This window comes from Myotis daubentonii, chromosome 8, assembly GCF_963259705.1.
Source record: "Myotis daubentonii chromosome 8, mMyoDau2.1, whole genome shotgun sequence".
In the NCBI taxonomy this organism is placed as follows: domain Eukaryota; kingdom Metazoa; phylum Chordata; class Mammalia; order Chiroptera; family Vespertilionidae; genus Myotis; species Myotis daubentonii.
This window is the reverse complement of record NC_081847.1, coordinates 12,715,696-12,733,665: the sequence shown is the minus strand read 5'-3', so window position 1 is coordinate 12,733,665 and position 17,970 is coordinate 12,715,696. Positions and strand designations below refer to the sequence as shown.

General features: G+C 41.0%; 1 protein-coding gene and 1 pseudogene across 4 annotated transcripts in view; both read right to left on the bottom strand.

Annotated features, from left to right (window-relative positions):
- Positions 1-803: 803 nt before the first annotated feature.
- The window catches only part of UBE2V1 (ubiquitin conjugating enzyme E2 V1), a 34,258-nt gene continuing 17,091 nt past the window's right edge, over positions 804-17,970 (bottom strand). Inside the window, exons 2-6 of one of the 4 annotated variants that reach the window (XM_059705329.1) lie at positions 17,310-17,391; positions 16,497-16,645; positions 16,311-16,362; positions 3,459-3,584; positions 804-2,274 (exon numbers count right to left, since the gene is read on the bottom strand). In XM_059705329.1, coding sequence (XP_059561312.1) covers positions 2,128-2,274; positions 3,459-3,584; positions 16,311-16,313 — 276 coding nt within the window. In that variant the 5' untranslated portion in view covers positions 16,314-16,362; positions 16,497-16,645; positions 17,310-17,391 and the 3' untranslated portion in view covers positions 804-2,127. The remainder of the gene's footprint in view (positions 2,275-3,458; positions 3,585-16,310; positions 16,363-16,496; positions 16,646-17,309; positions 17,392-17,970) is intronic. The other 3 variants (XM_059705328.1, XM_059705326.1, XM_059705327.1) reach the window with 3 other exon arrangements.
- LOC132239251 (large ribosomal subunit protein uL22-like) lies at positions 12,437-13,224 on the bottom strand (annotated as a pseudogene).

Sequence of the window (17,970 nt, the reverse complement as noted above, 5' to 3'; positions counted from 1 at the left end):
ATGTTTCTCTCTTCCCCTCTTTCCTTCCCTCCCACTCTCTGAAAAGCAATGGAAAAAAATATCCTTGGGTAAGGATTAACAACAAAAACAAACAAAAAGAATGCCACCCCGTTTGCTTACTACAATCTTTTAGGACAAAGGTTGGCAAACTATGGTCCACAGGTCACACCTGGCTCACTGCCTGTATTTGTATGACCCCCTCGAATAAAGAATGATGAACACCTGCAACTGATTTGGTAATAGGGAATACAAACTTTATATTTCAACTAAGCAAAACGTTCTCCTCTAAAAAAAAATTCTCACTACAAAAAAAACTATACTCCATTATTATATTTTGAATTTCATCAATAAAAAAATTTGTGGAAATTTCTCTCATTACATAAATACATAATATTTTCGATCTCGCCTCTTGGCCCACGAAGCCTAAATATTTACTAACTTAGGCCCTTTGTAGAAAAATTTTGCCAACCCCACCATTAGGAGGCCTCCTGGAATCCCAAAGCATCTAACACATAGTGAATGCTGATCCTGTTACATGCCAAGAGGAAGAAGAGCAGAGCTTCTTAAATATTAATGCACACTTTTTTTTATTATATTAAAATCAGGCAATGGTCTGACAATAAAAAGGCTGCTTATGGAATACTGTTATCTTAAACTTTACTTACAGGATGTTAAATCCTTACAACTAAGGTTTTCCCCAGAAAAAGATTAATGAAAACATCAATTGCTTTTCAGACTTGATAGTTGCTGCTTCGAAAAGGTGGTTTTACAGAAATACTAAATTACAAAAAAAAAAAAAAAAATCCTTTATAACACAATGAATCACTTTATTTCGGTATGCATCCACATCTCAGCAATTAGTGGTCCTGAACAGAAAAGTGGAAAAACGCAGCCATTTGCCAGGAAGTCAAGCCCGCCAATTTTGGGGTTCTGCCGTGCACATCGAGTTCTTTCTTAATCCCTGCTGAGGACCATGAGAAGCTGCAGCACCAAAACCAAAGTATGCACCGAATTCAAGGTTCTTTTTGTTCCAGTTGTCAGATTCCAAACTAGACCCAAATGGATTGCAAAGATGACCAAATGAGAGCTCTGTTTAAAACTTCAATTTGTAAAAGCAAAAGCAATGACAGGAACAACAACAAAATTCATTCAAAGGGATCATGTGCTTACAAGTGTCTTCTGTGGCCTTCCTGAGCTTAACAAACAAACCTATCAGCTGATGATGACAGCAGAGCGGCAGGGCTGCGGACCCAATTTTCATTTCCTGGGCTGCTGGAGAATAAATGAATGTGGTTCCAAACTAAACGAGGGAGGTCAGAGACTCTTTCCAACCTTACCTGATGGCTTCTGGCCAAAGCAAGGGAGTGTCATGGAAAGTGTTGGGTGGTGATGGTGCAAGAAAGGGACCTGAAGAGGAGGAAGGAGGAAGCAGCACCCCTCGATATAAAGGTGGTGGGGGAAGTTATGGGGAAAGCCCTGAATTCCTCACCAAAGGCCAATTTCGGAGGGGAGCAGAGGGGGTTACAATCTATGCTTCGGCCAAGGGTGGTAGTGGAGTGGGAAAAGGATGGTGGCTCAGAAGGGGAAGGGGCATCATTTAAGACTTAAAAAGAAACCAGGGGTGCAAACGGAGCACCCACACACACCCAGCAGTAGTCCCACAGGCTGTGACCTGAAACCTTCACATCTACTCTAACCAGCCACCCCAAGCTGGAGGGCTGTTGCAGGGAGGGAGGGGGAGGGGGAGGAGAGGGAGAAGGCAGAGCCCCCAGGCCATGTAATCAGCAGCAAGGTGATTGTGTGACGTGTCTTTTCACAGTTGAGTTAGATGTGCCCCACCAGTTATGATGGGAATCAATTTAAATATACTTTCTTGATCCCAGAAGTTCAACTATGTGGACAGTGGTTACACTTGACAGGATGATTTGTTATAGCACAACTTATATATTTCAAATGGACAAAAAATTAGTATCATTTACAGTATCTTATGATAAACTGCCTTTGAGCGGGAGCTTCCTTTCCAGTACTTTGAGGTCTACAAGACGTATCTAGAAAATGTACTACTGTGGAAAATGAAGACTGCTTAAATCGAGTGGGGGGGGGGCGGGCCTGTGGCTTTCTTGTTGATTAGTTGCTGTAACACTGTCCTTCAGGCGGCTGAGGGAGTTTCATGTTTTCTTTAGACATCATTAGGCGCCGAAGCTCCTGCAGGACAACCTTGATACTATATGAATTCTGCCATTTTGCTAGCACTGAGATGGCTCGTGGGTCCACCTATAAAAAGGCAAATAAAAACAAATTACTGCTGGGCTCTCAAACAAAAGAATTGTTGTACACTGGAGTTAACCTACAGTATAAATTTGAGTAAAATGCATTTTTTAAAGTTGAACACGCTGATCATACAATATCTGACATGCAGAATACCTGCAAGATCCCTCCCACCAGTCTGATTTTCCCTTTTTATGTCCCAAACCGTCACTGTTTGGGAGAAGGAAATTACGGGTAAGTAAAGCCACCTTCAGAGAAATGGCCTGATACTTGGCGAGACTCAACCCAACCAGCTCTAAAACAATGACCTGCTTCTGGGCGGGCTGCTGCCGCTGCCGCTGCTCAGGGCTTGTCCTTTTTCGACTCTACACCCAGGTGGTGGATGATAAAGATGTGCAGGGCAGTCGGAAGAGCAAAGACAACGGGTGGCCTGGACCCAAGCTCTAGTGACAAGGGCCTGCCTCAGAGTCATAATCTCTCAAGTTAACGCAGCATTCCCTAAAAGAAATTTCCCAAAGCATGGGTCAAGTTCTGATTCTGGACTTTAGGTGGAACTTGGATACAACATTAAACACTGAACACACAGTACAAGGCTCACATCTTTTCAACCCCTCCCCGCCCCCCTCAAATCTTTGGAATACCTCAAAATTAAGGCTTAGCTCACGTGATGTTAACTTATGCCATACCCTCGAACACCTGCTGATCTCCCCTTTGAACAAGAGAGCAGGCCTCAAAGGCTCCAAGCCCTTGGCAAAGAACATAAGGAGGAAAAATTTATTAACTTTGCTTTGGTTTTGTAGTATTTCTTGTTGCCATTACTGCCTTATGGCAAGTGAGACTGGTTTTCATTTATGGTAGTAAAAATAAGTTAAAGAAAGCAAGGACATTAAAAAAAAAATTATATACCAGTGACCCACAAATTAGGCCAAAGTGTGACCCTGAGCAAGATCTTTCACCTCTGTGCCTCAGTGTCCTCATTTCTACCTCATAGGGGTATAGCATGAGGACTGATGAGCTCATGTATCAAAGTGACGAGCACAGTGCCGGCCCAGATGCGTGACCCCACCCCAAATGTTCATACTACAATATACGTTATCATCACATAACCAATGAACACGTGGGACCAGGCCTAAAAGTACAAGGCATTTCTCAATCCTGGGAAACAAGTAGGGGCAGAAAAAACAACTTACCACTCCATTAGAACTATTAACTCCATTCATATTAATTTTTGTTACAAATCTTACAAAGGGGGGTGCTTCTGGGTATTTAGGTCCACATTCTATTTTAAGGCTGTATATTCGGTTTTCATAAATTGTCTGGAAAAGAAGGGTAGAGATGTCAGGCAATTACAGAGAATTCAACAAAAAGGCACACCTTCTGAAAGCCCAATACCCCCGACTGCAGGACAGGTGCATCTGCTTCCATTACGCAGTCTATCTGCTATTTGAAATGTCAGTGGTAACTAGTCCCTACACTAGTGTCTGTGTATTCTGGCCTTGGGGAAAAGTTAGCATCATTACTTTTTTTTTTTTTAAATCCTCGCCCAAGGACATGCTTAGAGAATGGGAGGGAGGGAGGGACATTGATCAGTTGCCTTCTGTACATGCCCTGAGTGGGGGTTAAACTTGCAATCCAGGTATGTGCCCGACCAGGAATTGAACCGGCAGCCTTTTGATGACTCAACCAACTGAGCCACTCCAGCCGGGAACTAAAGTTTTAAGTTAGTATCATTAAGTCCAATCAGGTGGACCTGTTTTTATGTTAATTTTTCTACTTTGCAGAGCTGCCCTACAGTCTGGGGATGGTGTGTTAAGAGTATTCTCTATTCTGGGAAGCCACACTCTATGTCTATCTACTCCAGGATCATAGCCAATGCATTAAGTGTCAATATGTCCAAAACACAGAACAGGCACCTCCTCTTTACAGAATTTCAAAAATTAAGCAGAAGATAGGGGTGGGGATGCAGACGGGTACAGATATGAGAGCTGCTTCCCCACTTCATCATCACTCTGGGGCTATGCACTGCACAAGGGATCTCAGCGGGCAGGTACCAACCCTCCCTTGCTATTTTTACAATGGTCCAAGAGATTACCAGTCTTTAGCGTATGTGTGTGTGTTGGGGGGCGGGGGGGGGGGGGGGGTGACGATGCCAAGGTCACCAGGTCTGCACAAAAAAATATTCCTTCTCCAAACACCAGCCGTGCTTTTGTTGGGAAAAGCAGCCGTGCTTTTGCTGGGAAACACTGTAAAAATCCAATGCCCTACGTCAATGAACTTTTCACTGCAATGTCTACCCAATAAGCTGTAAAATGTGCTGCCATTGCCAGGTGTTCCTTCTGCCTACAGTACCCTGGCCCCCACCTGAGCTACCCACCTTTAAGACTGTTCAAGCGTCACCTAGTCAAACACCTCCCAGTTCAAATATTATACCGGACAGAAGGCTAATCTACAGCGTTCTGTCCTATATTAAATCACATTGTCTGGGTCTCGTGGACTATACTCGCTGATGGAGTCAGGACTGACCCTTGCTGCTAATCAAACTTAAAACTATTCTATGAACATAACTAAGGAAACGGATCTCTTCCGAATGCCATGCTTGACAACACCAAGCATAAGCAAACCCACTTGTAGAGCTGTTTTCAGGAAGAAAGGCCTTTATTGTCCTCTGACAACTGTCATGCCACCTCCTGGTTTAAGGAGATTCTAGGAGCCCTTGTCACTAGACCATCCTGTCACTAGGAGACCATGGGCCTTTCTGCCATTTTTCCTCCCAAATCTTCCCAGGAAATTCAATTTGGCTGGACTAAGCAATTTGTGTAATTTAACATTGAAATGAGAACTATTACCCAGGAAGAAAGAATAAACAATATGACGCTGTCTGACCGGTGTGGCTCAGTTATTGAGGGTCATCCCTTGAACGGTTCGATGGTTCTATTCCAGGTCAGGGCCCATGCCTGGGAAGTGGGCTCAATTACCAGTAGGGGGCAGCCGATTGATGATTCTCTCATCATTGATGTTTCTCTCTCTCTCCCTCTCCCTTCTCAGAAATCAATTAAACATGTTTAAAACAAACAACACAACAACAATCACATTGTTATCTCTTGTGTCTGCAGACCACACTGTGGTGACGTCTCCCCATCAGGTGGCGCCCTTGAAGGTACCCTCCTGTGGTTCCCTTCTGAGGCACCTGTGCCCTTTCCTCACTGCGTGCCGCACAAATAACTGTGTCATTGTAAACAGCGACATCTAGCGGTCCTTGGAAAAATGAAATTAGAAGATGTGATTTAAACCCCTGAGAACACTGTGTCTAAACCAAGCATGTCAAACTTGCGGCCCACAACAAATATTTTTGCAGCCCAGCCAATATAACACTATGTAAGAAATGTTTTAATAAAAAATTCGTAACTTAATTTTTACAATATCCTGTTATACATAATAATTATTATTATTTTTAATATATTTTTATTGATTAAGATTATACATAATTATTAATAACTAACTACAACATTCGCTGATTACTATAATCATGTTGCATTCATTTCCCTTATGTACCTTACTCACAGGCGCACCATTTCTCTCCACTAATACTAGCAGCGAATATTTTAGCAGCCGATTGCCACATCATTAGTCTTGGACTGACTTGTTTGGTGTGCTCAATTCGGAGAACAAGAAAAATAGGTTTATTTGCATTACACTTATTAATATGTGCAGTTATTCAGTGCCTGGTAAGTTAATGTTCAAGAAAAAAATATTAATTTTTATTAAAATGTTCTATTATTTTATATTAACAATTATTCATTTATTTCAGCCCTTTGTATTCAACATGTCTCTATCAAAATAAACCTATGTTTCTATGAAAACTGAAGCTTTTGTTTTTTTGCAGTCCACATAAACTTTTAAAAAATATATATTTCAAGGACTTATATGCATGCATATAAGCATAACCAATGGACACAAGCCACTGGGGGGTAGGGGAAGCCGGGGGAATGTCAAGGGGGGGGGGGAGACATATTTAATACTCTTTGTAATACTTTGCAATAAAAAAAATAAAAAGAAAAAATATATATTTCAGAGAGGAAGGAAGAGGGAGAGATGGAAACATCGATGAGAATCATTGATCAGTTGCCTCCTGCACGCCTCCTACTGGGGACCGAGCCCTCAACCCAGGCATGTGCCCTTGACTGGAATCGAACCCAGGACCCTTCAGTCCTCAGGCCTACGCTCTATCCACTGAGCCAACCAACCAGGACAGCTCCCGTAAACTTAAACCTTGTTTATTTAGCCCGTGTTAGCCTTTGAGTTTGACATACTTGGTCTAAATCAGGGGTTCTCAACCTGTGGGTCGCGACCCCTTTGGGGGTCGAACGACCCTTTCACAGGGGTCGCCTAAGACCATTGGAAAACACATACATAATTACATATTGTTTTTGTGATTAATCACTATGCTTTAAGTATGTTCAATTTGTAACAATGAAATTGGGGGTCACCACAACATGAGGAACTGTATTAAAGGGTTGTGGCATTAGGAAGGTTGAGAACCACTGGTCTAAATACTGGCCTGTCCCTAATAAAAAAAAAAAAACTGGAACATTTTAAGATTCAGAAGGTACTGATAATATACCCATAGAAACCCGTCACATCCACTTAACAGAGACTATATATTATAACGAAACCAAAACTCAAATCTGGATTTCCACCCACCCTCAACCTGTTCCACCATCTGGCAGTTAGTTAAAGCAAAAACTTAGCAGCCATCCACGATTCCCTTTTCCGGTACCCCCTACCTTCTCATCATCAAAAAATCTCACATCCACCCACTTTCCTCCACCACTGTACCTCATCTGAATCTTCCAAGTCTGATTTTTCTTTAGCTCCCTACAATCTGTTCCCCATACAGCAACCTCACTGACCTTTTAAATCCAGAAACTGTATTTTCAGACTTAGCCTTTCTACTGGCTTCCTAGTTACCGATAAGAAAACCAAAGTTTCTGAATGGGACCCCGTGCACCCTTGCCTTCCTCTCCTTTTATTTTCTGCCTCCTCGTCCAGGCCCTCTGGCCTCCTTACTCATCAAACGCGCCACGTTCTCACTATCTTGGGGCCCTTATACCAGTCCCTCCTCTGCACCTGCAGCTCCCAGGCTCAAGTGAACTTTCCTCTCATAAGTCCTACTGACCACCCCCTCTGAAGACTCACACCCAGTCTGGTATCAAACCTCCCTCATCAAACAGAACAAGGAGGGCAGGACCCCAACAGAATTAGTATTCAAATGTTCATTGAATGAATGAATGTTGCCCTTCATATTAATGTAAAATGAGCAGCTTGTTGCCATTAAGGAATTTCCTCAGAGGAAAAAAACCCCACTCAGTAAACATAACAAGTAGGAAGCAAACAGGGACATGATTTCCACACAGATTTATGGAAACTATAAAAGGTCTATCCTAGCACAGTCTCTATCAGCAACTACACACTAAGTATCTGTTGTCTACATGGATCCCAAATCTATCCCTATGTGTGTCCTGCATTCATGCTCAATGGTACTGTCTGTCATAAAACTTAAAGACAGAATTTCTTACATTAAAAAAGTCCTTGGGGGTATGGGCACAAGGTAATTGCCAAAGTCACAAAGTCTTTTAAAATATTTGATACCACATTTCGGAGGCTCTGATGCATTAATATATTAATCCACTGGTATATTTTGTGGCTTATCAGTATTGATAAAATTTCACTGATATCTATTGACAATAATATAAAAATGGTTAAAAAGGTGGGCAGTTTATTAATAGGATTCTGATTATTACACAAATTAAATCTTAATATTACTTTTGACACTATGAAGTCTAATTTTAAAACCCATGCTATGACTAATTTCTTAGAAAGAAAAAAAGAAACACTGAATTCTGACCACTGATGTTTAACTGGAAATTTCATTGGAACACAGTATACTAGTAAAATGGCTCAAGTCAGGTAAACATAGAGACCCCTGAAGGGTCATTAGAAAGCCCAAAGTAAGATTTTTTATAAAAAACAGGGCCCTATAATTTGGATATGAGTTAGAAAATTAATCTTGTGTTTGTGCCCTATCCAGGGGACTCCCCAGATTCTGAACTTGAGCTAGACGAAGAGGAAGCCATGAGGTGCTATCTGGTCAGTCTTAAGTGGATTCTATATCCTTGGTTCTCCCTCTACCTAGAACCTCTTATTTTATTGTCCCCTCTTTTAGATCAATTTTCCTTTGATTTGGATATACTGAGGTTTGTTGAGAAGGATTTTGAAGAGATTAACAAAGTTCCAAGAGTGAAATTACAGTGTGTTATGTGTGTGTGGGGAAAGTTCATCTGATTTTTTCTCTACATAGGGTACAATGCTGTGAAATTCAGTCTTCAACTGATGGCGCTGCAGTTCTCCTAAAACATAGATCTTTGTTTCTTTCTTTAACAAAGTTTAAACTAGTGTTAATAAATTAGAAACTGCTTGTCTGTCCACGTCAGCTTTGTTTTAAGCCCATTTCATATTGTTGTCTGTGTTGTAATTCATACTTTTGATACCATTTCTGATGTGTAAAATTGGTTGTCTTGCAAATATCTTATAAAGACTTCAATCATAAAAAAACTGCTGTGGCTGTTAGAAAACAAACAAACAAACAAACAAACCCAACAGGGTTCTGGTTTTCTTCTTTTGTGTGTGAGTGCTCAGGGACCTCCTAAAAAGGTCCCATGGAAAAAAGGAAATGTGCCTGATGGAGAACTGTTAGAATATTCTGTCTCTGTATGGTACACAGTTCTTAAGATTCGTTATTTGATCATGAAACAACACTTCCCACGTTGTTGATATGGTTTGAGCTTCATGGGACAATTTGGCAGTGCCTATCAAAATGTGAACCAGGCATGCTCAGACCAGCAAGAGCATTTCTAGGAATTTCCTACAGGCAGACTCATACTTGTGCACAAAAATGTGAAGCATTGTCTGCAACAGTAAAAACAACTGTAAATAATCTCAATGTCTACATGCAAGGGACTGACTGACTATGGCATATTCATATAATCGGATACTTTGTAGCCTCTTCAAAGGCTGAGGCAGTGCACGCACACATGCACACAGCCAAGGCAGAGCTGGTGGTATAGCCAGCAAGTTGCAGAGTATGTACAACCTATAAAAACAAACAGGTGTCTCCCTCCAACTCTGGGTGTATTTATGTGCACACAGGCTATTTCTCCATTAGGCACAACAGGTCCAGAGCCTAGAGATTACAAGCTTTTCCTGGACCCAAATATATATATATATATATATCAATCAACAGAGAGAAATTCTATAAAATATTTGACCAGTACCCCTCAACATTAACAAAGGCAAGAAAAACCTGAAATTGTCACAGTCTCAAGGAGCCCAGGATATGAAGACAAAATATAATATAGTATCTTGGGTAGAACTCTGAAACGGAAAATAGACATAAGATAAAGACTAAGAATACCTGAATAAATTATGAACTTTAGTTAATAATGTATCAATATTTGTTCACTGGTTCTTACAAATGTACCACATTAGAACAGTAATATAAGATACTAACAATAAAGGAAACAGGAGGGAGGTGTATGGGAACTTTCTGTACTACTTTTGCAACTTTTCTGTAAGACTATTATAAATTAAAATTTATTTGAAAAGTGTATGATATGAGTAAAGGGAAACGGTATTGACTTAAAAATATGCAAAGAAAATTATAAAATCTAAATTAACATATAATAAAATGGTGATACTAGGCCATCTAAACATTATCCGCTTCTCAATTCAAAACTTATATAGTTATTTGTGGCAGTCAGGGGTAAACCAGGAGAAAAGACACGGTACTGGGATTTTAACAGAGAATTTAATACAGTGAATCAGCTACATCAGTGTCACTGGACTGAAAAAAAAACTTAAAAAGGGAACATGAGCTAACACAGGGGCAATAACTGCAGGGAGCAGGTGGTAACCCTTAAGGTTGGGGGAACAAAGGGAACAGGCTGCAGTTGATCAGACCTAGAGGCTCAGAGGAGTGGTCTCTGGAGCTGAACAAAGAACTCTGAGGAGGGGGCGCTGTGAGGCTGGTGCTGGGAGTGTCCCCAAAGCTGAGGCTGGAACCCATAGGTGATGCCTGAATGAAGGGCTATTACCAGAGTGGCAGAGACAGAACAGTCCCTTCTCCCTGCCTTTCAGGCCCTCTCCTATGTCCTGAACAGAGAAAGCCAACAGGAAGCCGCTGACAAAGATGTGGTTTGTAGTACCCAAAGCAGAGCAGAGAGAGGTGGGCTTGGAGCTTACTAACCAGCACCTGCACACGCCCTCTACACAGTGACAAGACGCCATTTCCGTTGTACACAAACTCGCTCTGTCCACCAGTCAGAGTATCCTTCGGAGTGAGCCACAGGACCCATCGAGAGGCCACAGTAATTACTCATTTCTCTCTTCAACCCTAGTGCTACAGGGATATTCTACAACCTGAAGACTAAACTGTCAAGTTAACCACACAATACTAATAGTACAAAGGAGAAGAGACATTTGCCCCTTCCCACTTACTTTCTGTTTTTGTCCGTGTCACCCCAGCACGAGCCCCTCCTCTTGGCAGCAAGAGCCGCTTCTGGCCTCTAGCGGACTCCTAACCAGTCCCTCTGGCCTCCTCCCCTGCCCGCCCAGCCCCAGAGAGTGGCTAATGTTTTCTACAGTGTTACCTTTGTGTTGCCTTTTTGCAGTCCAATATCTATTTGATCAACTTCCTATATTAGATTATCTTTGTTGCCAAAACCGGTTTGGCTCAGTGGATAGAGCGTCGGCCTGCAGACTGAAGGGTCCCAGGTTCGATTCCGGTCAGGGGCATGTACCTTGGTTGCGGGCACATCCCCAGTGGGAGATGTGCAGGAGGCGGCTGATCGATGTTTCTCTCTCATCGATGTTTCTAGCTCTCTATCTCTCTCCCTTCCTTTCTGTGAAAAATCAATAAAATATATTAAAAATAAATAAATAAATTATCTTTGTTGAAATATCTAGTATGGTTTCTCTTTTCCTGACTGACACAGAGTTAAGGGGAACAAAATGAACTTCTTACTCCATACTCTGTTTTCTTTTTTAAAAATTTGAGAATATATCCATATATCAGATATGTAACTTGAAGCTATTAAAAAAGAGACAGGTCAATATGTACTGATGTGGAATGACATCCATCATTTGTTAAGTTAAAAAGAAGTTGCAAAACGTTACACAGAGCAAGGTCTCAATTGTATTAAAAAAGATATGTAGCCCTAGCCGGTTTGGCTCAATGGAGAGAGCATATCGGCCTGCGGACTGAAAGGTCCCGGGTTCGATTCCGGTCAAGGGCACATGCCTGGGTTGTGGGCTTGATCCCCCAGTAGAGGGTGTGCAGGAGGCAGTCTATCAATGATTCTCATCATTGATGTTTCTATCTCTCTCTCCCTCTCCATTCCTCTCTGAAATAAAAATATATTTAAAAAATAAAAATAAAAAAATAAAAAGGATATGTATTTGGGCACTCTCTCTCTCCAGGGAGCACAACCTATGCCATTCTCTTCCCTTTTCCTTCCTCCACAGGCATGTATCCCCTAACCTCTAAGGGACCTCATGAGACTTGAAATCAGAGCAATGGGCAGCGGCAGCTCATCCCAGGCTAGCCCCCTAAACCTGTCTATAAGGTCCCCTATCATTTGACTTTCCAGTGAGCCAAAGCAAACCCCGCCTAGGCTCTCCTGTTCCTCCTCCTACGGCCTTCCTTTTTTCACTCTCCTATATATATTTTTGCTACAGTCAATAAATTCTTGCTTGCTTTTCTACATTTTGTCTCTTGATTGAAATATTTCCCTTAAGACAAAAAAAGAAAGGCTATGTATTTGTGTACCCACAAAAACAACCAGTTGTTGTCACAACCGGGGGAGGGAGGTGCTGCTGGCATATCGTGCGCAGAGACCATGCTGAACACCCCACAATGTACAGCACAGCTCCACAACAACCAAGAATGATCCAGTCCAGTGCGTCACTGCTGATGCTGAGAAGCCCTGCTCTGTAACCTGGTTACTGCTAGCACCTCTGTGGTCAGAACTGCACATCTAATGCTGTGAACAGTTAGACATTTGGCTGAATTTTACAAGGGGCACTTGAGTGGATTTAGGTTTGGAGAACTTGCTTTCCTTTTTTTTTTTTTTTTAAAGCATTCACATAGCTAACATATAAATAAAGCATACTCAGAGCACAAAAAGATACCAGTATATGGTAAAAAGTAAGTCTCCTTTCCACCCTGGCTCCAGCCAGCCAGATCCCTTTGGAAGAAGGCAAACCACTGTCACCAATGTCTTTTATGTGCTTTGTAAGTACTGAAGCACACAAGAGCACAAGTACTGATGTACGACCTGTTCCTCTCCCTCCATGGCCCCCATCCCATGTGGCAGCACATTCTATATACGGCTTTGCACCTCACTTTTTTTCTTTTACTTTGATTAGTATTTATTTTATGCTGAATTTACTCCGGGACCATAATTTTTTGTTTCTTCAGCTTCTTCTGGGATGTCTTTTTCTTCTGTGCAACCTCCTCTTCTGGTTTACAAACAATGTGCTCTTTTTCAGTAAGGATCATCTCAGTGTGGCAGGGAGAGCTCATGTATGGGTTAACCCGCCCACGAGCTCTGCACATTTTACGCTGCATCTTGGGAGCTTTTTTCACCTGGATGTGCTCAATGACTAAAGAATCTATATCTAAACCCTTAAGTTCAGCATTGCTGTCTGCATTTTTAAGCATGTGCAGCAAAAATTCAGCACTCTTTTGGGCCACCAAGCCTGCGTTGAGCCCCACTGTTCTGCCTGGGCACACCAACCCACTCCACCATTTTAACGACGGAAGGGCACACATTGCTGCTGTAAAGTGACATCCCTTAGATACTTGGTGGCTTTTCAAATATGCATACCCTTCGTGGTCTGGGCAGTCTCATGAGCGTTCTTAAAGTGAACATGAAGATTTGAGCCTCTTTGTGGGGTTTTCTGGGTCAAGTGACTAGAAAATTTTCAAAGGTCACCTCTGGCCACTTTGGGGAAGAGGAAGAGCGGTGCACCTCACTTTTTCACTTAAATATCATAGGCATTGTCCCATTTGCAGCACATAAATTTGTTTCATTCATTTGAACAGCTAATCAGCACATAATACGGTCAATTGAAAGACCCTGAGGCAGTTTACAATATTTTGCTACTATTGAAAATGCTGCATGAAATAACTTTGTATACATAGGCTTTTGGGCAATACATTCAAGATAAACTGAGTTAATTCCCAGCAGAATTGCTGGATTATATGGCCTACATTAAAAAAAAAATTTTTTTTAAATCCTCACCCGAGGATATTTTTTTTTATTGATCTTTATAGAGAGTGGAAGCAAGGGGGAGAGACACAGAGAGAAAAACATCAATGTGAGAGAGACACATCGATTGGTTCCCTCCCTCGCCCAACCATGGCCAGGAATCGAGCCTGCAACCGAGGTACGTGCCCTTGACCGGAGTCAAACCTGCAACCTTTCAGTCCATGGGCCAACACTCTTAACCATGAGCCAAACCGGCTAGGGCTACATCTTTTAAATTTTAATGGATTTTCTTTTTAATAATACAATCATAAAAATTTAATAGGGAAATGAGTTACTCAAGTGCTCTATTAGATGCTTTAATAACTGCATATACCTTGTATTCTAATCTTAAAACATACTGGTCACAGGAACCACGCAGAAGCAAATAGTTCCTTTTATGACTTTGCTTTTTACCTTGCAAAGTCAGGGCAACAAAATCACAGGAGTTAAAAGACAGACAATAACTGAGGATGTAGAGAAATTGAAACTCTGTTGCGTTACTGGTGGAAATGTAAAATAGTGCAGCCACTTTGAAAAATAGTTTGGGCAGTTCTTTAACATGTTAAACACAGAATTACCATATTATCCAACAATTCCATCCTAGGTATAAAGAGAATCAAAAATATTAGTCCACACAAAAACCTGTGCACAAATGTTCATAGCAGCATTTTTCATGATTGGAAAAATACAAATATCCATCAACTAATTAATGGATAAACAAATATGGTATATCCATATAATGGAATATTATTCAGTCATAAAAATTTACATGCTATTACATGGATGAACCTTGAAAACATTACAGTAAGTAAAAGTCAGTCATAAAAGACCACATATTATATAATTCCATTTATATGAAACATCTATAACAAATAAATTCATAGAGATAGAAAGTAAATTAGTGATTGTCAAGGGTGAGGAGTGGGGGGACAGAATGGGAGTGACTGCCAACAGGGATGGGGTTTATTTCTGGGATAATTAAAATGTTTTGAAATTAGTGATAGTTGCACAGTTCTAAGTATAATAAAAAAAACCACTGAACTGTTTTTTTATATTTTAAAGGTATATTCTATGGTAAGTGAATTCTATGATATGTAAATTATCTCAATAAAGCTGTTATTTTTTAAAAAGGATGTATGGAAAGTATCTTACATACTGAAATTATTTCATGAAAAGTTAGCCCCTTTTGAAAGAGATAAACTAAAGCTCAAGGTGATCTAAAGTGCTTTAGGTATAATAGAATATTTTCAACAGAACTTAGTGGTTCATTTTATTTGTTCATTTGTTTAAGTGTATACTCCTGTGGTATTTAGTGTATTCACAATGTTGTGCACTTGGGTTCACTATTAGGTTGTTAGAACCTGAAAACCGATCCGTTGATTAACAAATCTACTGAACAACTAGCCCATTCTTAGTCATTTCCAGGTGTTCTGGAGATTAAGGAGTAACAGTTCTCATCCTCAAGAAATCTAAACCACTCTTAGAAAGAGATGAAATGTAGTGAAGGGAGCCATCACCATACAATGGACTTTCAGAGGCAGCAAGAAAAATGATCTCCATGAAGAAATGAGTTTTCTAGATCAGGTTTTCCCCAGTATTTAACAGGTCCAGAAAATCCTGGTTTTCATAGATTTAAAAAAAGATCAAGAAATGAGTAAAAACAGATTTTTTAAAAAACCTCCAAAACAAAACGATAGTGTTACTAAAATGACTCAGGAAGTTACATTAAGTGGCAAAGTCAGTCATTTGCCATGAGTGTGTGACAGCCTAAGATCAACATTAAATTGTTCTAACACTTTATGAGCAGGACACTTTCTTTTCAGTTGGGGCCACATCCCAGGTGACTTTCTATCACCTGCAGAGGTGGTGCAGAGCCTTACACGCAGAGAAAAGAATGAACATAATCATCCGTAAGCACAAGCAGACACAGGAAAGGCCCAGCTGCATTCAGGCTGAATCTTCTACTGCTTGTCTGAAAATGTACCACATTATAGTAACCTATTTCTTCGCTCCTACATCACATTACTACTCAAACTGGATAAGACTATACTGGGAACAGAGGGAAACTCAATGTAGGAGAGTGGTTAAGAGCACAGGCTCTGGAGTTAGTCCTGTTTGGGGAATTAGCAATGTGACTTTGGGCAAATAACAACTGTGAATCTGTTTCTTCATCTGTAAAACAGAATGCAACTACACAACAGTAGCACCTAACAACAGGTTCTTACGAGAATTAGATGACATTTCTGCGGAGCTTACTATGTGTCATTAATAAAAAAGTGAGCTGATTTTATGAAGACTGGGAACTCTCACAAATCACAAGGCTCTAAAAGAGAGGTCATTTTCCACCGTCTTCTTCTTTGCAAAGGCCTCTGGGCCTAAGAGTGCCTGGAATAGATCAGAGTGGACCAGGCAGGCAATAACCCTTCGTTGAGTGGCCCCCTAAATTAGGATACAGATGCATTAGAACTGGGAAACAATGAATAAAAACCACAACTGTGGAGGCTTTCCAAGGTTCATCTGGACACTGTCTTCAGGTATGTTGGCTACATCTGGAGCCTTTTATCTGATAAACCCGAGTGTGCTCTAAACTACATCTGAGGGTACAATTACCTCAAACCTCACTGTCTACATTGTCATGTAAATTCACACTATGAGTCTAAACAGGTTTTTGCTTACCATTTAGAGGGATTAAACAGCATCTGAGGAGGTTCAAATATATAAACTGAAACTGGTCAAAAAAGAATAGCCACATTTCAGAAAATATACCATTGGTGAGCTTTTTCCGTGATAAGGTAATATTTTTTAAAAGGAGGCACAGTGAATTTAAGACATTGACATTTATAGCCGTAGCTCGACGCTTACTCTTGGAGGCCCAATTATCATCCCTGTCCATCTTGTAAGTGTCATGTCTTCGTCATCTTCTAGACCCCAGCTAACTGTGCCATCTCCTACTCCTTTCTGGCCTTCTTCGAGTTCTTCCAACAGTCGAAAATTGCGAGGGACTTTTACTCCTAAAATAAATGGAAAGAAATTCAAGATACTAGCAACTCCAGGGGAACTTGTAAACCTAGAGTTAGTTGCTCATTATCACTACCTGGGAATGAAGATGCTAACATGCAAATAATGCTGAAAGTTGTTGCACCTCAAATTTGCTGCTTTCCAATCTATTTGTAATCGACCAGCACAACCAGAAGGAAGGGGCTTATAGTTTTGTTACAGGTGAAGTGACAACTGAACCAAGAAAGACATACTCAAAACTAGAAAGTCACCCCACCCCATTTCCGTGTCTTTGACGAACTTCATAAAGGGATTACATGTGGAAATGCTGATTCATTTGGGTCCATTAATTAGATGAAAACCATCAATATCAATTGCTAAAAAAAGTGCCTTGAAGACAAGAAGCGATTTCTTTTGTTTTGATCTAATTACACATTTCTGTGCTCATTTGTTAGAATGACTCTCAAACTCCTTAGGAGGAAGAGTTGTCCTGACTGCATCAAATAACAACAATGTCCTCTTGATCACTAAGAGTCAATCAAAGGCACCAAGGATAACTTTTTCAATTATTTAAGCCATAGTTTCTCTCTTAAAAGAGAAGCTAAAAGAGAGTAGTCAGTTCTCTGATATACTTGTTTTCGTTTCTAAAAACCCAAAGCCTGACAAGGAAGTACACACCTCACAGGTTCCAGCCACTACTCCCGAGTTCAGACTGAGGCTTGAGCCGTTCCTGGGTGTCTTCCAGAACAGAGCCTAGGTACTGGGGCCAGAGAGGGATGAGGCTGTAGGAGGGCACAGAGCAACTCTCCTAGGGTTGCTCTCCCAACCAGTCCTGACTATCTCTCCTTCCTCCCACCTCTTTCCCTGGAATTTGGACTATTCCTCTGGATAAAACTCAGGATCCAGGCAAGTCGCAAGCTTTCTTTGCCTTACATGCTGAGCCCCCCAACTGGCTAGACTCTCGGAGACAAGTAGCTCAACATAGGACTGTGAACAAAGACCTACTAAAGGGACTCAAGGTGGTGGAAGAAGTTCCCGGTATATCTCAGTATTTCCCAAAGTGTGGGATGCATGCTCCTATTAATTCAATTTGAATAAATATCTGAGTATCAACTATATCTCAGACACTTTTCTAGGCAATGGGGAATAAGTAATGAACAAAACAAAAATGCCTGCCCTCATGGTGCTTACACTCTAGTGGGACACATATAATTGATAAAATGAACATGCAAATTATGTAGTATGAGAGATGGTACTGTTCTGGAGCACAAAGTAACGAAAGGAGGAGTTACAATTTTAAATAGGGTGATCAAGGCAAGTCTTACTGCAATCAGGAGTC